At 37.4% G+C, this 21,971-nt stretch overlaps 3 protein-coding genes across 4 annotated transcripts in view; 2 read left to right on the plus strand and 1 right to left on the minus strand.

The window, feature by feature from the left end:
- Positions 1 to 4,035, plus strand: part of capn1b (calpain 1, (mu/I) large subunit b) — a 29,373-nt gene extending 25,338 nt beyond the window's left edge. For both annotated transcript variants that reach the window (XM_056447955.1, XM_056447956.1), the window contains 5 exons: positions 177 to 245; positions 330 to 408; positions 2,539 to 2,652; positions 2,736 to 2,794; positions 3,022 to 4,035. In XM_056447955.1, coding sequence (XP_056303930.1) covers positions 177 to 245; positions 330 to 408; positions 2,539 to 2,652; positions 2,736 to 2,794; positions 3,022 to 3,048 — 348 coding nt within the window. In that variant the 3' untranslated portion in view covers positions 3,049 to 4,035. The remainder of the gene's footprint in view (positions 1 to 176; positions 246 to 329; positions 409 to 2,538; positions 2,653 to 2,735; positions 2,795 to 3,021) is intronic.
- A 2,073-nt stretch (positions 4,036 to 6,108) lies between these two features.
- mrps28 (mitochondrial ribosomal protein S28) lies at positions 6,109 to 6,752 on the minus strand. The gene has a single exon (XM_056448000.1). It carries the CDS (start codon positions 6,740 to 6,742, stop codon positions 6,212 to 6,214), a length of 531 nt encoding a protein of 176 aa, XP_056303975.1. The 5' UTR covers positions 6,743 to 6,752; the 3' UTR covers positions 6,109 to 6,211.
- A 704-nt stretch (positions 6,753 to 7,456) lies between these two features.
- On the plus strand, positions 7,457 to 19,628 carry sde2 (SDE2 telomere maintenance homolog (S. pombe)). The gene is given in 9 exon segments (XM_056448152.1): positions 7,457 to 7,605; positions 7,758 to 7,875; positions 9,094 to 9,205; positions 9,319 to 9,488; positions 13,077 to 13,182; positions 13,277 to 13,509; positions 13,512 to 13,538; positions 13,541 to 13,812; positions 17,819 to 19,628. Coding segments are annotated over 9 exon segments (1,356 nt in total). The 5' UTR covers positions 7,457 to 7,503; the 3' UTR covers positions 18,035 to 19,628.
- Positions 19,629 to 21,971: the final 2,343 nt, after the last annotated feature.

Consider the following 21,971-nt stretch of genomic DNA (forward strand, 5'->3'; position numbering starts at 1 on the left):
TGAAGATGAACAAAGATCTCAGGGGTTTGACATGAGAGTGAGTAATTAAAAACGGAACTTTCAATTAAAGGGTAAATAGATGAGCTTAAAAGATATAAGCTATATATTTATATTTATTTATTTAACCTGATTATTAATGTGGGTTTAGTTTATACTCCTTGATTGACTGAACTCAGAAAGACGGCAGTGCACGACTGGGAATTGTGGAGTTCCAGATTCTGTGGAATAAAATCAGGAAGTGGCTGGTGAGAAACCGACTGCTGCATGACCTTCATTACATCTTATGAAATGTATAGTGGCAACCCAAACTCGTTTGTCTTCATCTGCAGGGTGTCTTCAGACAGTTCGATCTGGATAAATCTGGATCTATGAGCTCCTACGAAATGCGCCTGGCTGTGGAGTCTGCAGGTACTTTTATACTTTTTCCATGTTCATCTCATGAAAATCTTTGGCTATGGTATGTTTTCAGTGTCTGAGATTACAGAGGTGTTATTTTCACTGTGATTCATAAGCTTTTAATTTGATACCAGTTTCAAACCAAACTGATTTAGAATCATTCAAATTGAAATGAATTACTAACTGACAGACTAATTTTGTGTTTAATAAGCATCTATAGTTGGCACCATTAGCCTGTACTAATGTGCTCACGGAGACCTGAGTTCAATTCCCAGCTTGAGGTTCTTTGCAGATTCTTTCCCTCTCTTTCTGCTCCCCATTCATTTCCGAATCCCTCTCCACAGTCCTATCAAATAAAGGTGAAAACTCCTAAAAAAAATTGTTGTTAATAGAGCTCTATATAACCAAAACAAAACAGCTTAAATCAGACTAAACAAACACCTAATAGACGTTTATTTATAAAGATGTCTTGGCTAAAACAAGGTTGGTGAAAATTGAATAGACTATTTAATATAAGTGTAGTCCAAAAACAAACCAATCATCAAATAGACTAATTAGACAGACTCCACATGGCTTGCTTTCTCTTTGATTAGATGTCTATTAGATACAAAACAAAATCCCTTGAATCAATGCCACATCCACATGCTTTGGTTAACTAATAAAACAAGTAGTTTATTAAGAATCATTTATTTAGGAAGCAGCGTATGGGTTTTTTTATTCCCTAAACAGAATGATTTAAAAAGGATCATTTGTTTACAATTCAGATTACAGTGGTTAGTCTGTGTTTTTTACTGAAAAAAAGCATCATAAGAATGATTTGTTTATTAATCTGCTCACATTGCTGAGTGTTTTTGAATCGCAAAGAATAACCAGTTCATAAGAGTCGTTTATTTGCATATCATAGGTGATACTATGTGTTTGATTTACTGAGAAGAATCATTCATAAGTGTTTTTTTTTTTTTTCAATCATACTACATTAATGTTTCCTTGTGTTCGATTCAAACAAATGACACAGATTTTTTTTGGCTATCTGTTCAATCTACTTATTTAAAATGAGATGAATCAACACAATTCCTGAGTTTTTTTGGGACAACTTAATTGTTTTATGTTCAATCCACTTAAATTTGTAAGGACAATTAGGTTAACTTAATCGATTTGTGTTGGCACAATTGTGTGGAACCCAGCATTTTTTTACAGTGTGTCTCGGGTCGGGTTTTTCCCTTAAAACATTTGGGTTTGGTATAAGAATTGTTTTGTAGAACCTGGATAACCTGTTTTTTTCTGCTATCCTTGATTCTTTTTAATTGTAAAGTGCTTTGAGAATTCGCTTTTTTGGGTTACAAATCGTCACCTTAGAATTATATGATTCTATCTGACATTTTTGTCAAAATTGAGTTACTGGCATATTCTTATTAAATGACTTATTTACATTAAAGGATGTTTTTTTATAAGTTGTTTACATTTTAAGAGTTTTTATTTAAAAAAAAGTTACAGACGTACTGTTTTTTATATGAAATGCAAAAACTTTGAAGCTCAATATCTCAAAATCATTCAGAATGCAGATAGAACCTTATAAATTCCAAGGTGACGAAATGTCTTCATTCAGCCAATAAAATCAAAAATATTGAGATTTCAAGAAAATATATCAAGATCAAGCTTAATCAGTGAACATTTTTGACCCAAAAACTAGTCATAAGCACTGTAAAAATGCTGGCTTCCAATTCATTCATGTTGTCCCAAGTCAAATCAAAACGAACTAATCTAAACTTAACTGAAAGCTGAATAAACAATCTTTCCATTTATGTATGGAAACTTGTTACAATTCGAAAAGATTTAGCTGAGATACAACTATTTGATATCTGGATTTTCAGGGTAAAGAAATAAATAAATATTAAAAATAAAATCACATTTAAAGTAGTCCAAATTAAGCTCTTAGCAATGCACATTACTGATCAAAAATTAAGTTTTCATGTATTTACAGTAGAAAATTTACTAAATGTCTTCATGGAACATCCTTAATATTGTAAAGATTTTTGGATTAAAAGAATCTAAATCTAAAGTTTTGTCCAGTACAATCTACTTTTGGTTATTGTCATAAATAATAACAACACATAATGCATCTGCCTGTATTCTTATCCTCAGGTTTTAAACTCAATAACAAGCTACATCAGATCCTGGTGGCCCGATATTCAGATGGAGATATGATTGACTTTGACAACTTTGTCTGCTGCCTGGTTAAACTGGAGGCCATGTTCAGTAAGTCATTCACATTATATCCTACTTTTGTGTTATAATAATCGCTATTTTTCCACTAAAACATCTGATTAAATGTCCGACAGAGTCTTTCAAAGAGCTGGAGAAAGAGGACTCAGGTGTCGCAGAACTCAATATTAGTGAGGTCAGTCATTTATTACCTTCTAAGTAATACTGTCCTACAATTAATCACAATTAAATTAGAAATACATTATAAATATTCACAGCACAAGCAGATATATTATGTGAATACAGACTTTTATTTTGGATGGGATTAATCATTGGACATTATTACTAAGCTTCACCAACACTCTTAAGTTGTGTAATCTATTGTGCATAAATGAAAAAAAGCTCTCTTGCTCTCGTTAACAGTGGCTGTATTTGACCATGTACGGTTGAAGTGTCAAGAGGGTATCCTAAAGGACGAGAAGGGCCAAAATCACACTCCAACTGCAGCTTTAAGCCATTACACCCAAAGACGCCGGAGCAATACAGTACAAACTGCCTTAAAACACATTCAATCTAACCATCTCACGAGCTTACGCCACTGTATGCTTTTATAAAGGACATCCACATTATGCAAGAGTCCATCAATAATGTAAATGATAAATATCTATGTTGCAGCATTTCAGAAAGCAACTCAGTATGACTAACCGCATGACACTAATCTGAACGCTGTAGGTTATTTTATTCTACCTTGCATATGTAGCTTAACCTTTAACATTTTGAGGTTTGCACCATTATGGCCTTGCTGTTTAAAGACGTGTAGATTTTATTTGAGATCTTTTTAGGGTATGATTTTGACAGTATTTATAATCACTGTGATCTGCTGTGCAATGATTGTTTTATTCTTTATATATAGATGCAACAAGTACGTATAGGATATTCAGGGAATTGTGCTAGCCTACACTAGATCATTTCTTTTATGCTGCCTCAAAATATGAAGTGAAAATAAAGTTTAAATTTAAACATTTTGGTATGTTAAGGGTTTTAAATGCAAATATGAGTGTGTATGCGAAAGGGTTGGAATTTTAATTTTAAAATATTATTTACATTTTTTTAATAAAAGTATTATATGTATACAGTGGCCGAAAGAGCTTAACGTGCTGCAATTTAAGAAAACACATGCAATTACAACCCCTCCCCCAGCAAATTAAGAAAAGATCTTCATGGGTTTGACAGCACACATGCTGCAAATCCTCACAATGCAAACAAATTAAGATAACGTGCTGCATTTTCTCACAACACTTGCAAATATAACGGAACACGAGGAAAATGTTTCAAGAGGACCCTAAAATGTGAGAGACCTGGCTGGTTGTTTAGGCTATAAAATACAAAAGACAATGGAATCAGCATGTTTAAATAAACAAAAAAAAAAAAAAAAAATCACCTTTCAAAGATCACCTACAACTTCACTGAGCTCTAGTCGCAGCACAAACATTTCACAGTAAAGTCTAGATCGGATATGCGGCCAGCCGGAAGTGCGATATGTACATTAATTAAGCAGCATTTTTTTTTATGACACTGTATAACAATAATTAATATTTTTACAGTACTGTGACGATTGGGTTTAGGGTTAGGGTGGGGGTAGGCGTTAAAAAGTACAATTTATTATGTATTTAATATACAACATGAATAATACTCAGTACAACTGTATTTACCTTACTGTGACGGTTGGGTTTAGGGTTGGGGTCGGAGTAGATGTTAATAAAATACAAAAAATAAATAAATATAAAAATAGACGTAAATAAATATAAAATTTTATAATAGAAATAATTCTCATTAACTTCCGGCCGCAAACGTATCTGATCTAGCAACAACCACATTTAAACATTAAGGTCCCCTTAAAACATTTCCATCGTGTCTTGTTCTATTAGCAAGTGTTGTGAGAAAATGCAGCGTGTTTTCGTAAATTGTTTACGTTGTGTAAAAAGCAGGTCGTTTTTTTATGTGCACACATTGTGAAGATTTGCAGTATGTGTGTTGTCAAATGGATAAAGATCTTTTCTTAATTTGCTGATGTTGTTTGTACCTGCATGCATTTTCTTAAACTGCAGCACGTGAAGCTCTCTCGACCCCTGTGTATGTATATTTATATTTCTGTTTTTGTAAAGCTGAATTTTAATTTGCTGCTCAATACTATAATTAAAATGAAACAAAAATGCTTTTAACTGTATTTGAACATATAAAATAATAATATATTTCAAAAATACTTAAAAATAAGTTATTTGAGTGTCTGTTTTCTGTATATCAGAATAAAAGGGATAGTTCAGCCCAAACTGAGAATTATGTCTGTTTACACTCCATCACTTGTTACCAACAAAAGACGGCATTTTGAAACTGGTAAACACTGATTTCTAGACTATTTGTTTTTCATAATGACTACAGGTTTCTAACATTCTTCAGAGTATCGTATTTTGTGTTCAACAGACAAAAAAGGAAACTTGTAGGTCACAACCACTCAAGGGTGAGTAAACGGTGAGCAAATTTCCATTTTAAGCGAACTGTTCTTTTAAAAACATATTAACGATAGTCATTTTTTTTTTTTGCTCAGAACTTAAATGTGTTAAATCATTAAAACAACAAACATGTATATTATTAAGGTAAAGTTGGTTTTATATTCAAAGATTTGGAGTTTCTCCAGTATCGCTTTATTTTTATGGTCGCTTTAATGCATTTTGTTGAATTTAAATTCTAATCTAATCTTAATTCTAATCTACATGCCAACTAATTCTCATTAGACTATAACTAGACTGTTAGGTTAGGGTTAGTGCAAGTTGACCTGTACTCACAAAGTTTCTTATAGTCAGCTAAATGTCTGTTGAAGGAGCAGTATCAGCAAATAATAAGCAGACAGTCTACAAAATGTGCAATAGGGACCATCAAAATAAAGTCTTACCCTTTCTTCTTAATAATATAATTTCAGATTAGTATTCTTTGCACATTATAAATATGTAAATCATATTAGCAACCAATATTTGAGGTAAACTTGGTTTTATATTCGCACATTCATTCATTTTTAAACAGTGACAACTTGTGACACGCTCCCTATATTGTTTCCCATGGTACTTTGAATATTCAGTGTGAAATCACATTTAGGTATGACTTCAAAACAGCATTAGGACTATATATATATATATATATATATATATATATATATATATATATATATATATATATACATTTGACTGAACAATGTTGCACTTTGACAGTCATTGGCTGCTAATATGATTTCACTATGTAGAATTTGCAATGAATGAATACTTATGTATAATTATATTACAGAAAGTGCGAATGTGTAAATATAACACCAATTTTACCTTAATATATTCAAAGTATAATGGTAAACAATATAGGGAGTGTGTCACAAGTTGCCACTGAACGAATATGCAAATATAAAACCAAATTTACCTCGTAAACATACCTCTTTTACACTTATAGTAACGAACCAGAAGCAAATTCTGTGAAGGTTGGCATATAAATCTTTATATCTCGTACACAACAGAGTCCATCCATTCAGTCATTCTCTCTAACACACACAAAATGTTCAGTCTTTTATTGTCTATTCCTTCGTCTTGCCCTCCAGCAGCCCCAGTAGAGTCCCCTCAGCCTCCAGCAGTGTGGTGTCAGTCGTCGCTCCCAGAAAGCGCGATGTGAGTTCCAGATCCTCCAGCCTGAGTCTCACCCTGATGCCCCGCTGGTACTTCTCCCCGTCCACAGCAGGCCTCTTACAAACACAGTGAAACTTCCCTCCGAAATCCACATAGAGGTCATCGTTGACTATATGGAAGATCTTCCCGATAGCGATCTTGTCTTTAGCGGGACCCATCTGTAGGAGCGCGGACTGACGCAGCAGAGCCTGGAAAGATTTCTCCTCCTTGGGGCTCATCATGCGCCGTTCGCCGATGTGCTGGAGGTCCGAGTGCAGATTATAAGCGGCAGCGAAACCGCTCTTCGGCCGCTCGGGGGGTTTATCATCTCCTCCGCTCGCGTCTGAGCTGTACAGGGATCTGACTGTGGCGAAAACACATTGTTTTGGAAGTAAAGATGATCTGGAACTCACGTTGAGCATCACCTTGCAGAGCGACGCCATGTTGAAATGTCATAAGGAGTAAAGAGAGTTCCGGTTATTTCAAAATAAGAGCATAGATCAAGCGGTTGGTGGCAAATGAAAAACAAAACAATACCTATAGTACATTTTAGAGTGTTTTAACTCTCACTTTATTAGTTGTGTTTTATTTAAAAAGCATATTTTTAAAGATGGATGAAGTTGTTCCCCTGCCCTGCGTCTTAGAAAGACGGTTCACACAGAATTTAAATTCTGCAATTATTTATTTACTCTAATAAATAGTTTAATGGTCTAATTACTCTAATAAATAATAAATACTATAAATCGTGCATATTTAATTAAATGCATCATTTGCATGTAATAAAGATGATCTGGAATTCACATTGGCCTTGTGATAAACTGTCACCAATTATGGTAGGCCTCACCAGTATTCTAAAAAAGATTTAAATTAGTTAAAAATAGATAAAGGTATCACAAAACCACATATTATACACACATAAAAAGGCAAATGAATCTACAAAACAAGTAATCTACATTTTGCCTAAATACATTATTATACAGAAATTAAATAAATATAAACATAGCTTGAATATTTAAATAATTATATAATAATTAATAAGTAAATAAATAAATAAATAAATAATTAAACATAATAAAAAAATTAAAGGCAACTTTAAAAGGACTTTTAATTCACTATTATGCGTGGCTCTCGGTTCCGTAGTTAACGCGTCACGTACGTTTACCGGAAGTTTAAGCGCATCTTCGAGAACACGCAAGAAAAAAACATGGAGCTGTTTGTAATTTCGCCAGATTTTAAGTTTAATAATCTCACCGTCGCTCCAGGCTCGACTGTCAGCGACCTTATCGATCATTTCACCGTTACAAATGTAAGTCGCTGAGTTTTTACAGCTAGAAAACGTTACCGCGACCTGAGAACTGAACTCAGGATTGAGCTCTTCTCGGTACTGATAGTTCAGTTTGATCATGTTTGTTATGGTGATAATTAAAATGACGGAAATGTGTTTTTCTTTCCTCTCAGGGTGTCTCTTTGACGGATTTCTACGTGAGCAGTAATGGCCGTTTGTCTGGCAGTAATGACCTGCTTCAGTCTGGAGTTGTGTATCGTCTGGAGCCCCGGCTGTGTGGAGGAAAAGGAGGTACAACCACAACTGTCCTCTAATAATATTGTTTAGAGTATGTTTGTTTGCTGATGTTTGAGACCCTGCGCTACAAAACACTATATAACGTTAAGTGTATTTTTTTAAAACCTGAGATTTACACACAATTTTAAAGCTGAATAAATAAGCTTTCATTAATGAATTCTTTGTAAGTAAAAGATTATATTTGATTGATGTAAAGTTGGTTCCATATTCGCACCTTCAGACTTTCTCCTCAGAAAAGTTTTTTTTTTTTTTTTTGCAAATTCTTAAAAGGTAAATCGTACGTTCAAAAAAAGACTTGCTACTTGTTCAAACTACTAATTTTAAATGAGCTGAAACAACACAAAGGTTTTAGGGGTAAACTTGTTTTTTTTGTTCAATCTACTTAAACTGGGAAAAAGTTAACTAAAAGAGCACATATTTTACCCCCTTTTCAAGATTTAAGATAAGTCTTTTATGTCTCCAGAATGTGTCTCTAAAGTTTCACTCCCACATTACATTGTGGTCTGCCTCAAAATGGGAGGGATTTGGATCTGATTTTAACGTCAGGAAAAAAAGGACTTGCTCTAAAAGAGACACACTATACCTACACACAGTTCTGTTTAAATGACTTACAAAAGATGATTTTCATCATCGGTGCTCTTTAATCGATTTGTGTTCGGACGAGATGAAGGAATTATGTGGAACCCAGCATTTTTTACACTGTATTAGCAACCAATGACTGTCAAAGTACAATATTGTTCACAGTCAGTTAAATCTGTTTTATAAAACAGATTCTTTAACTGCAAACGGACGCAGAATTAAGCATAGGATGATAACCGGTTTTAACATTTACAGTAGTTAAGGTGTAAAACTGCTAAAATTAAAGGTATATGTAAGGGGTTTTTATGTGTTTTAAAGAAATCCGTGTTATTGGAACTAATAAAGACAGCAGAAGTCATTTATTTGTATTATTTAGCGTGACATGTTTACTGTTTCAATATATTATAAATGTTTCCTAAAATAAAATACATTGCGTTCAGAGGGGAAACAGTTTTTTTTTTTTTTTTTACCCAGACATTTTAAAATAACAAATTTTATAGCAGTAACCACAATACCGTGAAATTTTTATCCAAGGTTATCATATTATCAGAAACCTATACCGGCTCATACCTACCCAGAATGAACCTCAATTTTGGATGCATCGTAAGAGTTAAACTTGTGATTGTTTTACAGGATTCGGCTCCATGTTGAGAGCCCTCGGTGCACAAATTGAAAAGACCACAAATCGTGAGGCCTGCCGAGATCTGAGTGGAAGAAGACTTCGAGACGTCAATCATGAGAAAGAGTAAGACTGACGATTACCACACGCTTGTTTATTTACTTAATGTGCAATAATCTCATTCATTTGGTGCTTTCTCTTTCTTTTAAGTGCTTAAATTTGTTTGTATGTGTACCTAGAATGGCGGATTGGTTGAAAAAGCAGGCAGATCGAGAGGCAGAAAAGGAGCAGCGTCGCCTGGAGCGGATTCAGAGGAAACTGGCTGAGCCCAAACATTATTTCACAGACACCAATTATGAGCAGCAGTGCCACGACCTCTCAGAGAGACTGGAGGACTCTGTGCTGAAAGGTGATTTTTTTAAAAAAATTTATTTATTTATTTTTTTGTCCGTGAACAAATCATCTGGGATACACACAACTTTTTTTCGTTATAGATGTGTGTCATAACTGTGACACTCTTTTTAGGTTGTGTGAATCTTATTATACATTTTTAAAAAATCCAAAATCAATTTAATATTTATATAATCTTTTTTGGTTCAACTGGAATATTACGAAGGTATGAGAATACTTGCGCGCTCCTAAAAAAAAAAAAAAAACTTTATTCAACAGTTCCTTCTCAATGTCAGTATAGGACACGCATTCACTGATGTGCCTATACTGACACTAAGGAGAAGAAACTGTTACTGGTATCTTTCTTTTTCAATCAGACGACGATAATCATGTAAATGACGCTCAGATTTTAATGTTCTCATACTTTTTCAATTTATTTGTGATTTTTCTATTTTGCATAGCCCGAATAAATATTACTACTATTAATATTTTAAAAGTTGCTTTGATTTTGAAAATAACGTCTAATTTACACTCTGCCTCATAGACGCTGCATTAGAAACACCTTGCGTAAGCAGTAATATGTTTTTTGTAATTTGACGCATATATGATATAATACATACATAAATGCAAATAAAAGTTCATGTTTTTTTTTCAAATCAAAATATTAAAAACTTTCAAGAATTTAAGATTGAGGACCGTTAAACAGTTCATAACAGTCTTGTGAAAAGGGTCCATGAGGCACATCAGCGCATGCGTGCCCTATACTGACACTGAGGAGAAGAAACTGTTGAATAAAGTTGTTATTTTTGACTAATTGTCCACAAAAATATCCTCATAGCTGTATATTACAATTGAACCACTAAAGACACATGATCTGTTTTGGCAGTGTTTTTTTTTTGGCATCTTTCTTTTTCAATCAGAGGGCAATAATCATCTAAATGAAGCTCAGATTTTAATGTTCTCATACTTGCACAATTTCTTTGTGATTTCCTGTTTTGCATAGCCCAAATAAACATTACTAATATTAATATTTTTAAAGTAACTTTGATTTTGCATAAATATGTTACATAAAAGGTTTTATTATTATTAATAGTAGTATAATATGTATAATATAAGAATGTGAAATTTTAAAGACTGGCTGCATTTACACTGCCTTGTTCTGTTTTTTTTTTCTCCCTGAATTATTAGCCCCCTCTGTTTATTTTTTTCCCCCATTTTCTGTTTAACGAAGAGAAGATTTTTTTTTCAACACATTTCTACTTACAATAGTTTTAATAACTCATTTCTAATAACTGATTTATTTTATCTTTACCATGATGACAGTAAATAATATTTGACTAGATATTTTTCAAGACACTTCTATACAGCTAAAAGTGGCATTTAAAGGCTTGACTGGGTTAATTAGGGTAACTATGCAGGTTAGGGTAATTAGGCAAGTCATGGTATATAGATGGTTTGTTCTGTAGGCTATCAGGAAAAAAATATAGCTTAAAGGGGCTAATAATTTTGTCCTTAAAATAGTTTTTAAAAAATCAAAAGCTGCTTTTATTCTAGCCGAAATAAAACAAATAAGATTTTTTCCAGAAGAAAAAATATTATCAGACACACTGTGAAAATTTCCTTGCTCTGTTAAACATCATTTAGGAAATATATAAAAAAAAAAAAGATAAAAAATTCAAAGGGGGGCAAATAATTCTGACTTCAACTGTACATGTATCCAGGAAGAAATCACATGGATTCTGATTTACTTAAATCAGATTCAGGCCTTGTTCATATGTTTATCCGATATGAATCGGATCTGTACCCTCATGTCTGCAGTGTGAGCAGGTAGATCGGATTTTCACTCGTCAATGTGAGTCGCGCATCATTAAAAACCATTAAATCTTTTTCAACTTGTTCGGACCAAAGCAATTAGTGTGGTGTGAAAACCACCCAAGCACGGCAGAAAATGCTATGATGTATCATTTATTGCCCTTGGTCCAGACCATAGACTGTAAAAGATATGGATGTAGTATCAGTGACGTCACCCATAGGTTTCTGAACACTGCAAAAGAAGCTACAAGTAGGCGCGGCCAACCATCACCATTTTGTTCGTGCGTCATCGTAGCCACGGCGGGATACCAAACGAGGGCAAAGTGGCGGAGAGTGAGCGGAGCTACAGACACCTGCTGGCATTTTGCTTGGACCTGGCTTAGACAGACTTTACTTTGGGTGAACGCGTAATAATATTTTATTACCTGCAAATCGTTTGTGTTCTGATCACATGTGCTTGGCTGTACACTATATCAATAAAGTGTTTAGACTTTTAAAAACACAGTTGGTATATATTGAGCCACTAAGCATTGTTCTTATGATGTTTTTCAACAGGAGGAAAACACATATTACTTCCAAACACTTCAGATATAGTCTGTGTTAGTAAATGCAAGACTATTGATGAAATCCAGGCATAAGACTATATGACAACGCTTCAGATGACTGTTCAATAGCCTACAGCTAATCATTCTGTCAGATTTTGGGGTGCTTTACAGGTCTAAAGAAAAATATAATCTATAAATGATCTTATAAAAAAATTCACCCCCCTCACAGTTGTCATGAAGGGTAATCATAGATGAATTGCAGTTTTAGTTACTTCCGTATTGGCTTCCCGAGGGAGGTTGCCACTTGGTCCAGACCAAATGAAGCGAACTACAGATGTGAAAGCACATTTACTGTCAACTGTCAGTCAGCGCCCACTTTTTTTTTTTTTTCCTGGTCATTGTGCCTTTTGCTTTGTGCAGTTTAAATGCAGACAATCGGATAAGAGTCACTTTTTAAAAGATGATGTAAGCAGGTCATCAAAAAAATCAGATACAATCACAAAATCAGAATTGACCATCAAGATCTGCAGTGTAAATGCAGCCTATTAGACAAGATTTTAATACCGAGAACACTTTGATGGGTGCTTTTAAAAAAATTTTCCGAGAAGAATTGAAAGTTATTTATGTTAAATTGGACCAAAAAAAAAACATATTTAATGGTATTTTAATATCATGTAAAATGTTTTATTTATTTTTGCGCTTTATCTAAATTGGTCTTTCCATGAAATGGCTATAAATTGATGGAATTAAAGCAACAAAATAGATAAACGGTGTATATTGTGGGATGCCATATTGTCAAACTATACTACCTTTTATAGTTTTGGGGAATTTATTTTATTTTTTACATTTTTGTGTTTCTAATGAAATATTTCTCGCACAAAACACTCAGGTTTTGCACTGTGATACTTTAAGATTATCATTAACATCATAAACATCAGGATGTTAAAGAGATAAGTAACCCAAAAATGTAAATTCTGACCTCATTTACTCGCTGTTGAACATTTAATGAAGATATTTTAATGAGTGTTGGAAACCTCTGAACATGGACTTCCATAGTGTTATTTTTTTTCCTACTAAGGATATCAATCATTACCGGGTTTCAGCAATCTTCAGTATAATATTCTTTTATGTTTACTGTACATAAAAACATCACATACTCCTATTAATAATTGTAAACATTCAAGGTATCATCCACCAATAACTGATCTTAAAAGTACACCTGAAATATTAAAAATGTCTTCATTGTTCAGGCATGCAGGCTTCCTCTAGCAGTCTCGTTCAGGCGGACGAGGGCCCCAGCCTCAAGCGCACAAAACCAACAGACAGTAAAAAGAAAGCCAAGAAGAAATGTTTCTGGTGAGATGCTTTTAAATATGAAAAATAAAACAAGACTTGCAAATATAAATTAAATTTGAACATTCCTGTAACATGCCTTTGCTTAATCCGATAGGACTGGCATGGCAGGACTAGAGGAAATGGGCAGCTCTAGTGAAGGAAGTGATGATAGCGACAGTGAGGTCTCTCCGTCCACCTCTGGAGCTTCCTGTAGTTCTAATTTTCCCAAACCAGATGTTTCAGCTCATAAAGCAGACCCCCAGGAGCAGCCCTCTTCCTCAAGTCCTGCACAGAGAAAACACAACCAGGAGGAGCTGCAGAAAGGGGAAAAGGAGGAGTGTACAAGTGAATCAGCAGCTCCAGTCCTGCTGCAAACAATGAAAACTCAACCAGGAGGAGACCACTGAAATCAGCAGCTCCTCCTCCAGTCCTGCTCTAAACCCTACAGAAGTCAACCAGCAGGATGAGATGGAGATGGAGTGTACAGCTCAAATCAGCAGCTCGTCTTTAAGTCCTGCAGAACACAGCAAGGAGGAAGTGCAGCAGACAGATGAGGAGGTGCAGAAGACGGCTGAGGAGGTACAGAAGACTGAAAAGGAGTCTACAGCTGAAATCAGCCCAAGCTGCAGCATCCCTGAGGAGAAATCACAGGTTGTTCCAGTTTTTTCTTACCAATTGAAATAATTTCATTTCAATTAAACTTTTTATATAAGAAAACAATTAGTTGTATTTTTAGTTGTTGTAGTATTGTTTAAATTGTAATGACAATTTAACAGTCTCTTTAACTAGATAAGGTTGCAGGAAAGCAACTGAAATCAGGGTTTTGTCAGATCATGGAATTTCTGGAATATCATGGAATATTAAAAGGTCTTTTCCAGACATTAACCATGTTTACATTCAAAGAAGCGAATTAAATTTATGTGCAAAACTGGAATATCACAGAAAAGATGTGCGAATAAAGCAGCATTTCCATCTAATGAGTCAAAGAAAAAAATATTTTTTACTTCCTGTTAAACTGGCACCAAATATTAAAACAGAAAAACAGAATTTGCTGTGGTAGAAGCATGTGTGGGTTTTTTTAAAATAATAAATTACTCAAAGATGAAACGTGATGAACACAAAGTGGCGTTTGGAGGTGTCAGGCGCTCTTTTGGTGCACAGACACTCAAGACAGTTCTGGAGTAGGCATGATATAAAATGTCACTGTATTGTGATTTAAAGTGTTCTTTTTAAATGTCTTGGTAAACAACTAATACTTTTTCCCCTTTAACACAATGTATTTTATTTGAGAAACATTTATAATGTTGTAATCATCTCCAGCAGAAACTGGAGATGCAGGGGTGGACTCACCCATCACCCAAGCTGAGGTCACTGAGGTAGTTTGCAAGCTCTGCATTAGCCGCATTTCCACTATCGGGCCAGTGCGAGCCAGGGCTTTAATCGGGCCAGGCCGGGCCAATAGCCCGGGAGGTTGAGAAATGAGGCCGAAATCATGTCGCGTTTCCACTGTCGGGCTAGTTGCTCGCAGCGCGTCACACAAACCACCGCCCCCAGAACGTCCCCCGATTCAAACGTCACACAACCCGTCACACAACCCACCCACTTCAGCGGGAACAAAAAACTCAAATTATAACCACAAACACAACCTGGCATCACTACGAGAGCTGGAAGATGGAAAACACCGAAGCGATTGCTTTTTTTACTGTTTGTGGTCTGTTGGTGTAAGGCCAGACGTCCTCATTTCTGCAAACGCCGTCTATTTGCCTCTGAACATTTTCCTCGGCCCAAATGTTCAGAAGAGCCCTGGTGTCCTCAACTGACCAGTACTGTCTGCTATCCATTTTTTCTTCTTCTTAGTGAGTGATCAAGCGCGATAGCAAAACAAATGTAAGGGAAGAAAGCAAGCATCTGTCTCCTCTTTACCTGACAGGAAAACTCCGCCCTTGTACGTAACCCCGACCCGAAGCCCCAGTTGGCCCTCCTTGGCCCAAGGTATTCGGCGGGCCGAAAAAGGCCGGACGCTGGCCCCAAGGAAGCCCCGCTTTGGCCCGATTACGCCCCGGAAGTGATAGTGGAAACGCGACTGGCCTTGGCTCGCCCTGGCTCGCTCGCTTTAGGCGCGATAGTGGAAACGCGGCTAGTGGCAAAGCAGGTCTCTGGATGTTGTGGGGCTGTCGTGGCTGACACGTTTTTACAACATTGCATGGAGGTCGGGGACAGTACTTCTGGACTGGGCAACTGGGGTGGTGGTTCCAATTTTTAAGAAGGGGGACCGGAGGGAGTGCTCCAACTATAGGGGGATCACACTCCTCAGCCTCCCAGGGAAAGTCTATGCCAGGGTACTGGAGAGGAGGATCTGGCCAATGGTTGAACCTAGGATCCAGGAGGAACAATGCGGTTTTCGTCCGGGCCATGGTACACTGGACCAGATCTATACCCTCACCAGGGTGCTCGAGGGTTCATGGGAGTATGCCCAACCAGTCCACATGTGTTTTGTGGACTTGGGAGAAGGCATTCGATCGTGTCCCTTGTGGCATTCTGTGGAGGGTGCTCGGGAAGTATGGGGTCAGAGGCGATCTGTTGTGGGCCGTCTCGTCCCTGTATGAGCAGAGTAGGAGTCTGGCTCGCATTGCCGGCAATAAGTCAAATTTGTTTCCAGTGCATGTTGGACTCCAGCAGGGCTGCCCCTTGTCACCAATTCTATTTATAATTTTTATGGACAGAATTTCAAGGCGCAGCCTTGGGCTGGAGGGGGTCCGGTTCGGGGACCACAGGATTTAATCTCTGTTATTCGAAGACAATGTTGTTCTGTTGGCTTCATCGAACATGGACCTTCAGCATGCACTGGGGTGGTTTGCTGCAGAGTGTGATGTGGCTGGGATGAGAATCAGCACCTCCAAGTCCGAAGCCAAAGCTCTCGATTTACCGGTCAATCTACGTTCCTACTCTCACCTATGGTCATGAGCTTTGGGTCACAACCGAAAGGACAAGATCTCGGATACAAGCGGCTGAAATGAGTTTCCTTCGAGGGGTGGCAGAACACACTTTTATGCATAGGGTGAGGAGCTCTGACACCCAGGAGCTCGGAGTAGAGCCGCTGCTCTTCCACATCGAGAGAAGTTAGCTGAGGTGGCTCAGGCATCTGTTTCGGATGCCTCCTGGACCTCTACCTAGGTAGTTGTTTCAGGCATGTCCCACTGGGAGGAAGCCTCGGGAAAGACCCAGGAGGGACTATGTCTCTTGGCTGGCCTGGGAACGCCTTGGGAGGAGGAGCTGGAGGAAGTGTCTGGGGAGAGGGAAGTCTGGGGTTCTCTCCTAAGACTGTTCCCCCCGCGACCCGGCCCCGGAAAAGTGGCAGAAAATGAATGAATGAATGAATGAATAAACATTTATAATATTTTGGAGCAGTAAACATGTCAGGTTAAATAATGAAATTGACTTCTGCTGTCTTCATTAGTTTCAAAAACACAGATTTCTCTCCATTTTAAAACGACATCTATGTAAATCTTTACTGCTAGAGATACTGTTATTCTGAAAAACTAAAAAAACGTAATAAATCTTACATATACCGTAGAAATGGTATATAGCAGAAAAATTTGTTGGTTTTTAAAACCTTGACTTGTACGTTAAACTGTCTTCCCTTGCCACTTCTGGGTTCAATTGCTTAATCAATCTGTATGGGAAGACTCGATAAATGGTAATAATAAACGTTTACAAAGAGATGTAATACTTTCGAAAATCACGATAGCCATGCCTAATATCAGATGGCCAGAAAGTGATAATTTTTTTAAAATAAATTTGTGTTTGTGATGCAGCAAGTCCAAAGACTGTTGTGTACATCATGATTTTCACTTTAACGTGTGATGGGACTAAAAAGTGGCCATAAACATTTTCTCAATTCAAATGAGTAGCGGCTTGGACCTGGGAACAATGTTTCATATGTCAGAACGTAACAAGCGGATGCTTAGGCTCTTTTTCAGCTCCATTTAATTCCTTTTCTGCTCATCACCTGGCAATCACGCAAGTCTAATGCAGTCATTAGATGTACTTGTTAATAAAGGCTTGCTTTTTTGTTTGTTTTTAGTCAGGGAAAAGTCAGGGAATTTGGCTTAAAGTGGGAATATTCTGAAGGTATTTATTCCTGTTACTTTTATGGCCATATATGACAGATTTCACAAAGGCTTCAGGTACTTTTAACTGTGGACTGATACTGGCCTTTTTTCTTTTTTTTTTTTTTGAGATCTGCGACTCAACACTTGTCTTAAGCCAGCAAAATGACATTCAGATTCGATCGCCACATCACAGGGACCTTTCTGCTGCAAATTTTACATAGTATTGGCTCATCTAAATTGGCGAGTTCTCCCTTTTCGTTAGGTTGAAAGCCAAAACATTGCAAAACAGAAAGTGTCTGCCATTAGTAGGGGAAAATCGCACTCCAAACACTCTTGTATTCATCACTCATTCAACATTCAGTGCACAATAATGCACACAATAAGTTCAGCGCACTAGGCGTCATGTTTTGAGCCATCCGCATATTGCCTCAGTTTGTTTCACAATAATGGCAAGAATTTAGGGTCAAACCTTATCTGCAGTAAAGAAATATGAAAAAAATTGATTAATTGCATGCATTCATGTTGACATGTTGTTTTGTTGTTAGGTTGAGGGTCCGCTGGATCTGCTCTCTGTGAGTGGGCCGGAGCAGTTGGAGGCTTTGGGTCTGGAGAGGCTGAAGAAGGAGCTGATGGAGAGAGGGATGAAGTGTGGAGGAACACTGCAGGAACGAGCTGCGCGTCTGTTTTCTGTTAAAGGCCTGACTCCTGATCAGATTGATCCTTCGCTCTTGGCCAAATCCAGCAAGGGCAAGAAGAAGTAACTGTCCAAATCCACTGCTGTGGCGAAACATTGTTTGAGGAATTTATTCGTCATCAATTCAGAGATTTCAAAAATGTATCGCCATTTGATTTTGTGGTTAGTTTTTACCAGCAGATGGCGCTGTGTGCTTTACAAACACCACTTGAAGCTAAAATAATTATTAATTGAATTCGGGAGGGTTTACGTGAATTTCAAGAGTGTTAATAGTTGGCTGTGTTTACTTTAATCTTGTGACAAGAGCCAACTTACATGACTTGCATTACATGCTGAACACTCAAGCACTCGAGTTTTTGATTGTATAGATAAACTAGCCCAGAGCGTCATCTGCTGAATTAAAAACTATCATGGGATGCCATCTGTTGATAAAACTAGACTAGATCAATCTGCTGATTAAAAACTAGACTAGAGCGCTATCTGCTGATTTAAAAACTAGCCTAGAGTGCCATCTGCTGTTAAAAACTAGCCCAGAGCGCCGTCTGCTGAATAAAAAGTAGCCCAGAGCGCCATCTGCTGTTAAAAACTAGACTAGAGCGCCATCTGCTGATTAAAAACTAGCCTAGAGCACCATCTGCTGTTAAAAACTAGCCTAGAGCGCCATCTGTTGTTAAAAACTAGACTAGAGCACCATCTGCTGATTAAAAACTAGCCTAGAGCGCCATCTGCTGATTATAAACTAGCCTAGAGCGCCGTCTGCTGATTAAAAACTAGCCTAGAGTGCCATCTGCTGATTATAAACTAGCCTAGAGCGCCATCTGCTGATTAAAAACTAGCATAGAGTGCCATCTGCTGATTACAAACTAGCCTAGAGCACCATCTGCTGATTAAAAACTAGCCCAGAGCGCCATCTGCTGTTAAAAACTAGCCTAGAGCGCCATCTGCTGATTAAAAACTAGCCTAGACCGCCATCTGCTGTTAAAAACTAGACTAGAGCGCCATCTGTTGTTAAAAACTAGACTAGAGCACCATCTGCTGTTAAAAACTAGCCTAGAGCGCCATCTGTTGTTAAAAACTAGACTAGAGCACCATCTGCTGATTAAAAACTAGCCTAGAGCAGCATCTGCTGTTAAATATCAAGCTCAGAGTCAGCTCAAGAGAGAATAGGAATGCATTTTGAAAATCACAGAATTGAATTCTCAAACCCTTTTTTTTCTGCCACAGCTCAGTTTGTCATCGCTGATTTGCATATCTTGTGTTTGGCATGTCCGTAGTTATTTTTAAGATGGCTTTTTCTAAAACTCAAACACCTCATTTTGAAAAATCTCTAACTTTGGAAAAAGATGGCCCCAAGATTTAGTCAGATACAGATGAATCGGATGTCAGTTTTACTTTGATCCACAACACAGGGCATTTTATCACCACCTTTTCTTCTTTTGTCTTTACAGTAAAATGTGTACATTTATAAATGCAGAGCTCAGGCTAACTTTATTTGGTGATGTGTACCTTAAATTCTGCCTGTCGTCATTGTAAAGAGCTATTTTGATTCATGCACATGTCATTCAACTTGTTTCTAATCAAGCCAACAAGTTGTTCACATTGCACAGTATTTGACTGTATTATATGATCCTACTTTATAGTGGAATAAAACAGTAACACAGTTTTTGTTTGTTTGTTATGACTACATATGACTAGTTTAATAATCGAAGTGTAAAGAAAGTCCCGTTTCCTGACTAATCTCTACTGTCTTGTCCATTTAAAGCTGGCAGCTAGCTCTCTGCAACTCTCACATGCTCGCACACTGAGGCTAAGCAGGGCAGCGCCCGGTCAGTACCGGGATGGGAGACCACATGGAAAAGCTGGGTTGCTGCTGAAAGTGATGTTAGTGAGGCCAGTAGGGGGCGCCCTGCAGACCTGCAGTCTGTGTGATGGGGCTCTATACTGCTCAGTGATGTCTTTCAGATGAGACATTAAAAATCACAGGATGTATTATGAAAAAAAGTAGGGGTTTAACCTTGGTAGCCAAATTTGCCTATTGGCCTCTGTCCATCATGACCTCCTAACCATCCCCATTTCATAATTGGCTTCATCACTCTGTCTCTCTCTCTCTGTGGTGTGTGGTATGGCTCAATATGGCTGCCGTCGCATCATCCAGGTGGATGAGGAGATTCCCCCAATGTGTAAAGCGCTTTGAGTGTCCAGAAAAGCACTATAGAAATGTAAGGAATTATTATTATTTAAAGGTGACCTCTTTAAATTTGCTATTTTCCATTGCTATTTATGCTAAAGTTAGCATCATCCCAGATCTCCTGCACCTTTAGCTTTGACAGTTTGTTCCTTATCTTCGATTGTGTTTGACATTCAGTTAAAATAGACTTGCACCAAAAGGATGCAAAATCAAGTGTTTATTTTTATTTTTCTTGTTCTGTTGCTTTTCCTAATATGGAGGAGCGGTGAGGAGCTCATCAATCAAAGAGATCCATTAAACTGTCCTTCCAGGTGGCTTCAGCTGGTTCTTTCTGCACGGGTCTTGGAGGTGGGCTGCGGGGCATCAGCTTTCTTCCAGTCTGCAATAAAGACATGATTAGACAAACTTAGTGGCTCGTTTGAAATCACTGATACAGTATTTGATGATCAAGACAACAGGAACAGGTATGTAGTGCTGGTTCTGTACAGCACTTACTATAACCACAGGAGGAGCGAGTGCTATCGCCAGCCTTTTCTGTCTTCTGTACTGGCACCATTCTTTCCCGCCTTTTGTTTCATCAAAGCTGTCTGCTGAGCAAGTTCCCGTTTCATTTTTCTGTGAAAGAGAGGAAACAACGGTGTGTGAGATTATCAACAGGCAACTCAATCCTCCATCTGGCAAATGCAATAGTGTTTCAATAGAACTAGAAGCACTTCATCATTAGGTTTATAAAGAAAAGTGTTTGAGATCTTACCGGTTCTCGTAGTCTTCAATCATCTGACTCAGTGGTGTTTCAAACTTGTGGCTTTTAATGAAGTTGCAGGCCTCCAAACACAAGTCTTCCAATTCTTTCTCCTTTGAACTGACGTCAGCATCGTTGAAGATCCCTCCACAGTCCTTATAGACCTCAGCGAGCTTGTCGGTCATAAGTTTGTTCTGATGAGAGAAATAAGTTGTGTTTGAGCTCAGTTGTACAGTCTATAATTATATTTGGATGAGTGTGAGGGTTCAGCTTCGCTTGGGTCACGTTCTGCACTTACTTCGATCTTCCAGGAAGGGTCCTGTTGCTGCTGCTGCTGTTTTTTTAAGCGCCTTTCTCTCATACAGAGCTTCATTCATGCGATAATGGCATAAAAGAATACTCTCTTCAAGGTCTCTGTCTTCCTTTCACTGCAGACACACAAAACAAAAACACAGAGGGTCAAACACTGTTACTGTGTTTTCTGTGAAGAGAACTGTGCAGAAATCTGATGAGAAACTTACAGAAACCCCTCTTTGATCTCGTCGCTCTTGATGGTCCGTGCTCGTACAAAAACTTCCCGCTCCATTGACTTCAAATCCGAGGATTTGTCAAAGTTGGTCTCCTGCGCTTCGACAACTTCCTCGATTTTCAGCTCCTCTCTTCTCTCGGTCTCCTCTCTCCAGGCTTTTTCTACAGCTTCCATTTTCTCCTTAAGAGACATTCTTCTGAAAGAGATCACAGTAACAAATTAAATATCACACCACGAGAAGCAACGTTTGCACTTTTAGGATGTGTAGAAACAGGAAAACATTAATTGTACAAACATATTGGGCTGTTTAATGGCCACAAAAAGCCATTGTTGTTATCTGTGTGTTTCCTGTGCAATTAAAGTTCTATTTTGCTTTTGGCTCTCAAAAGTGTTTTATAATATAAATAAAGAATAAATGGTAGTTGATAAGAAACATTCAAATGTACAATAGTGCAATATGTAATGAAGAAATGTAATGATGTGATGTAAAAGTATTTACTTTTGCTGGAGCTGTGGTTGGCGGGGGACTGAAGAGAAGTTTGCAC

The sequence above is a fragment of the Danio aesculapii genome, chromosome 22 (assembly GCF_903798145.1).
Source record: "Danio aesculapii chromosome 22, fDanAes4.1, whole genome shotgun sequence".
NCBI classification, from domain to species: Eukaryota; Metazoa; Chordata; class Actinopteri; order Cypriniformes; family Danionidae; genus Danio; species Danio aesculapii.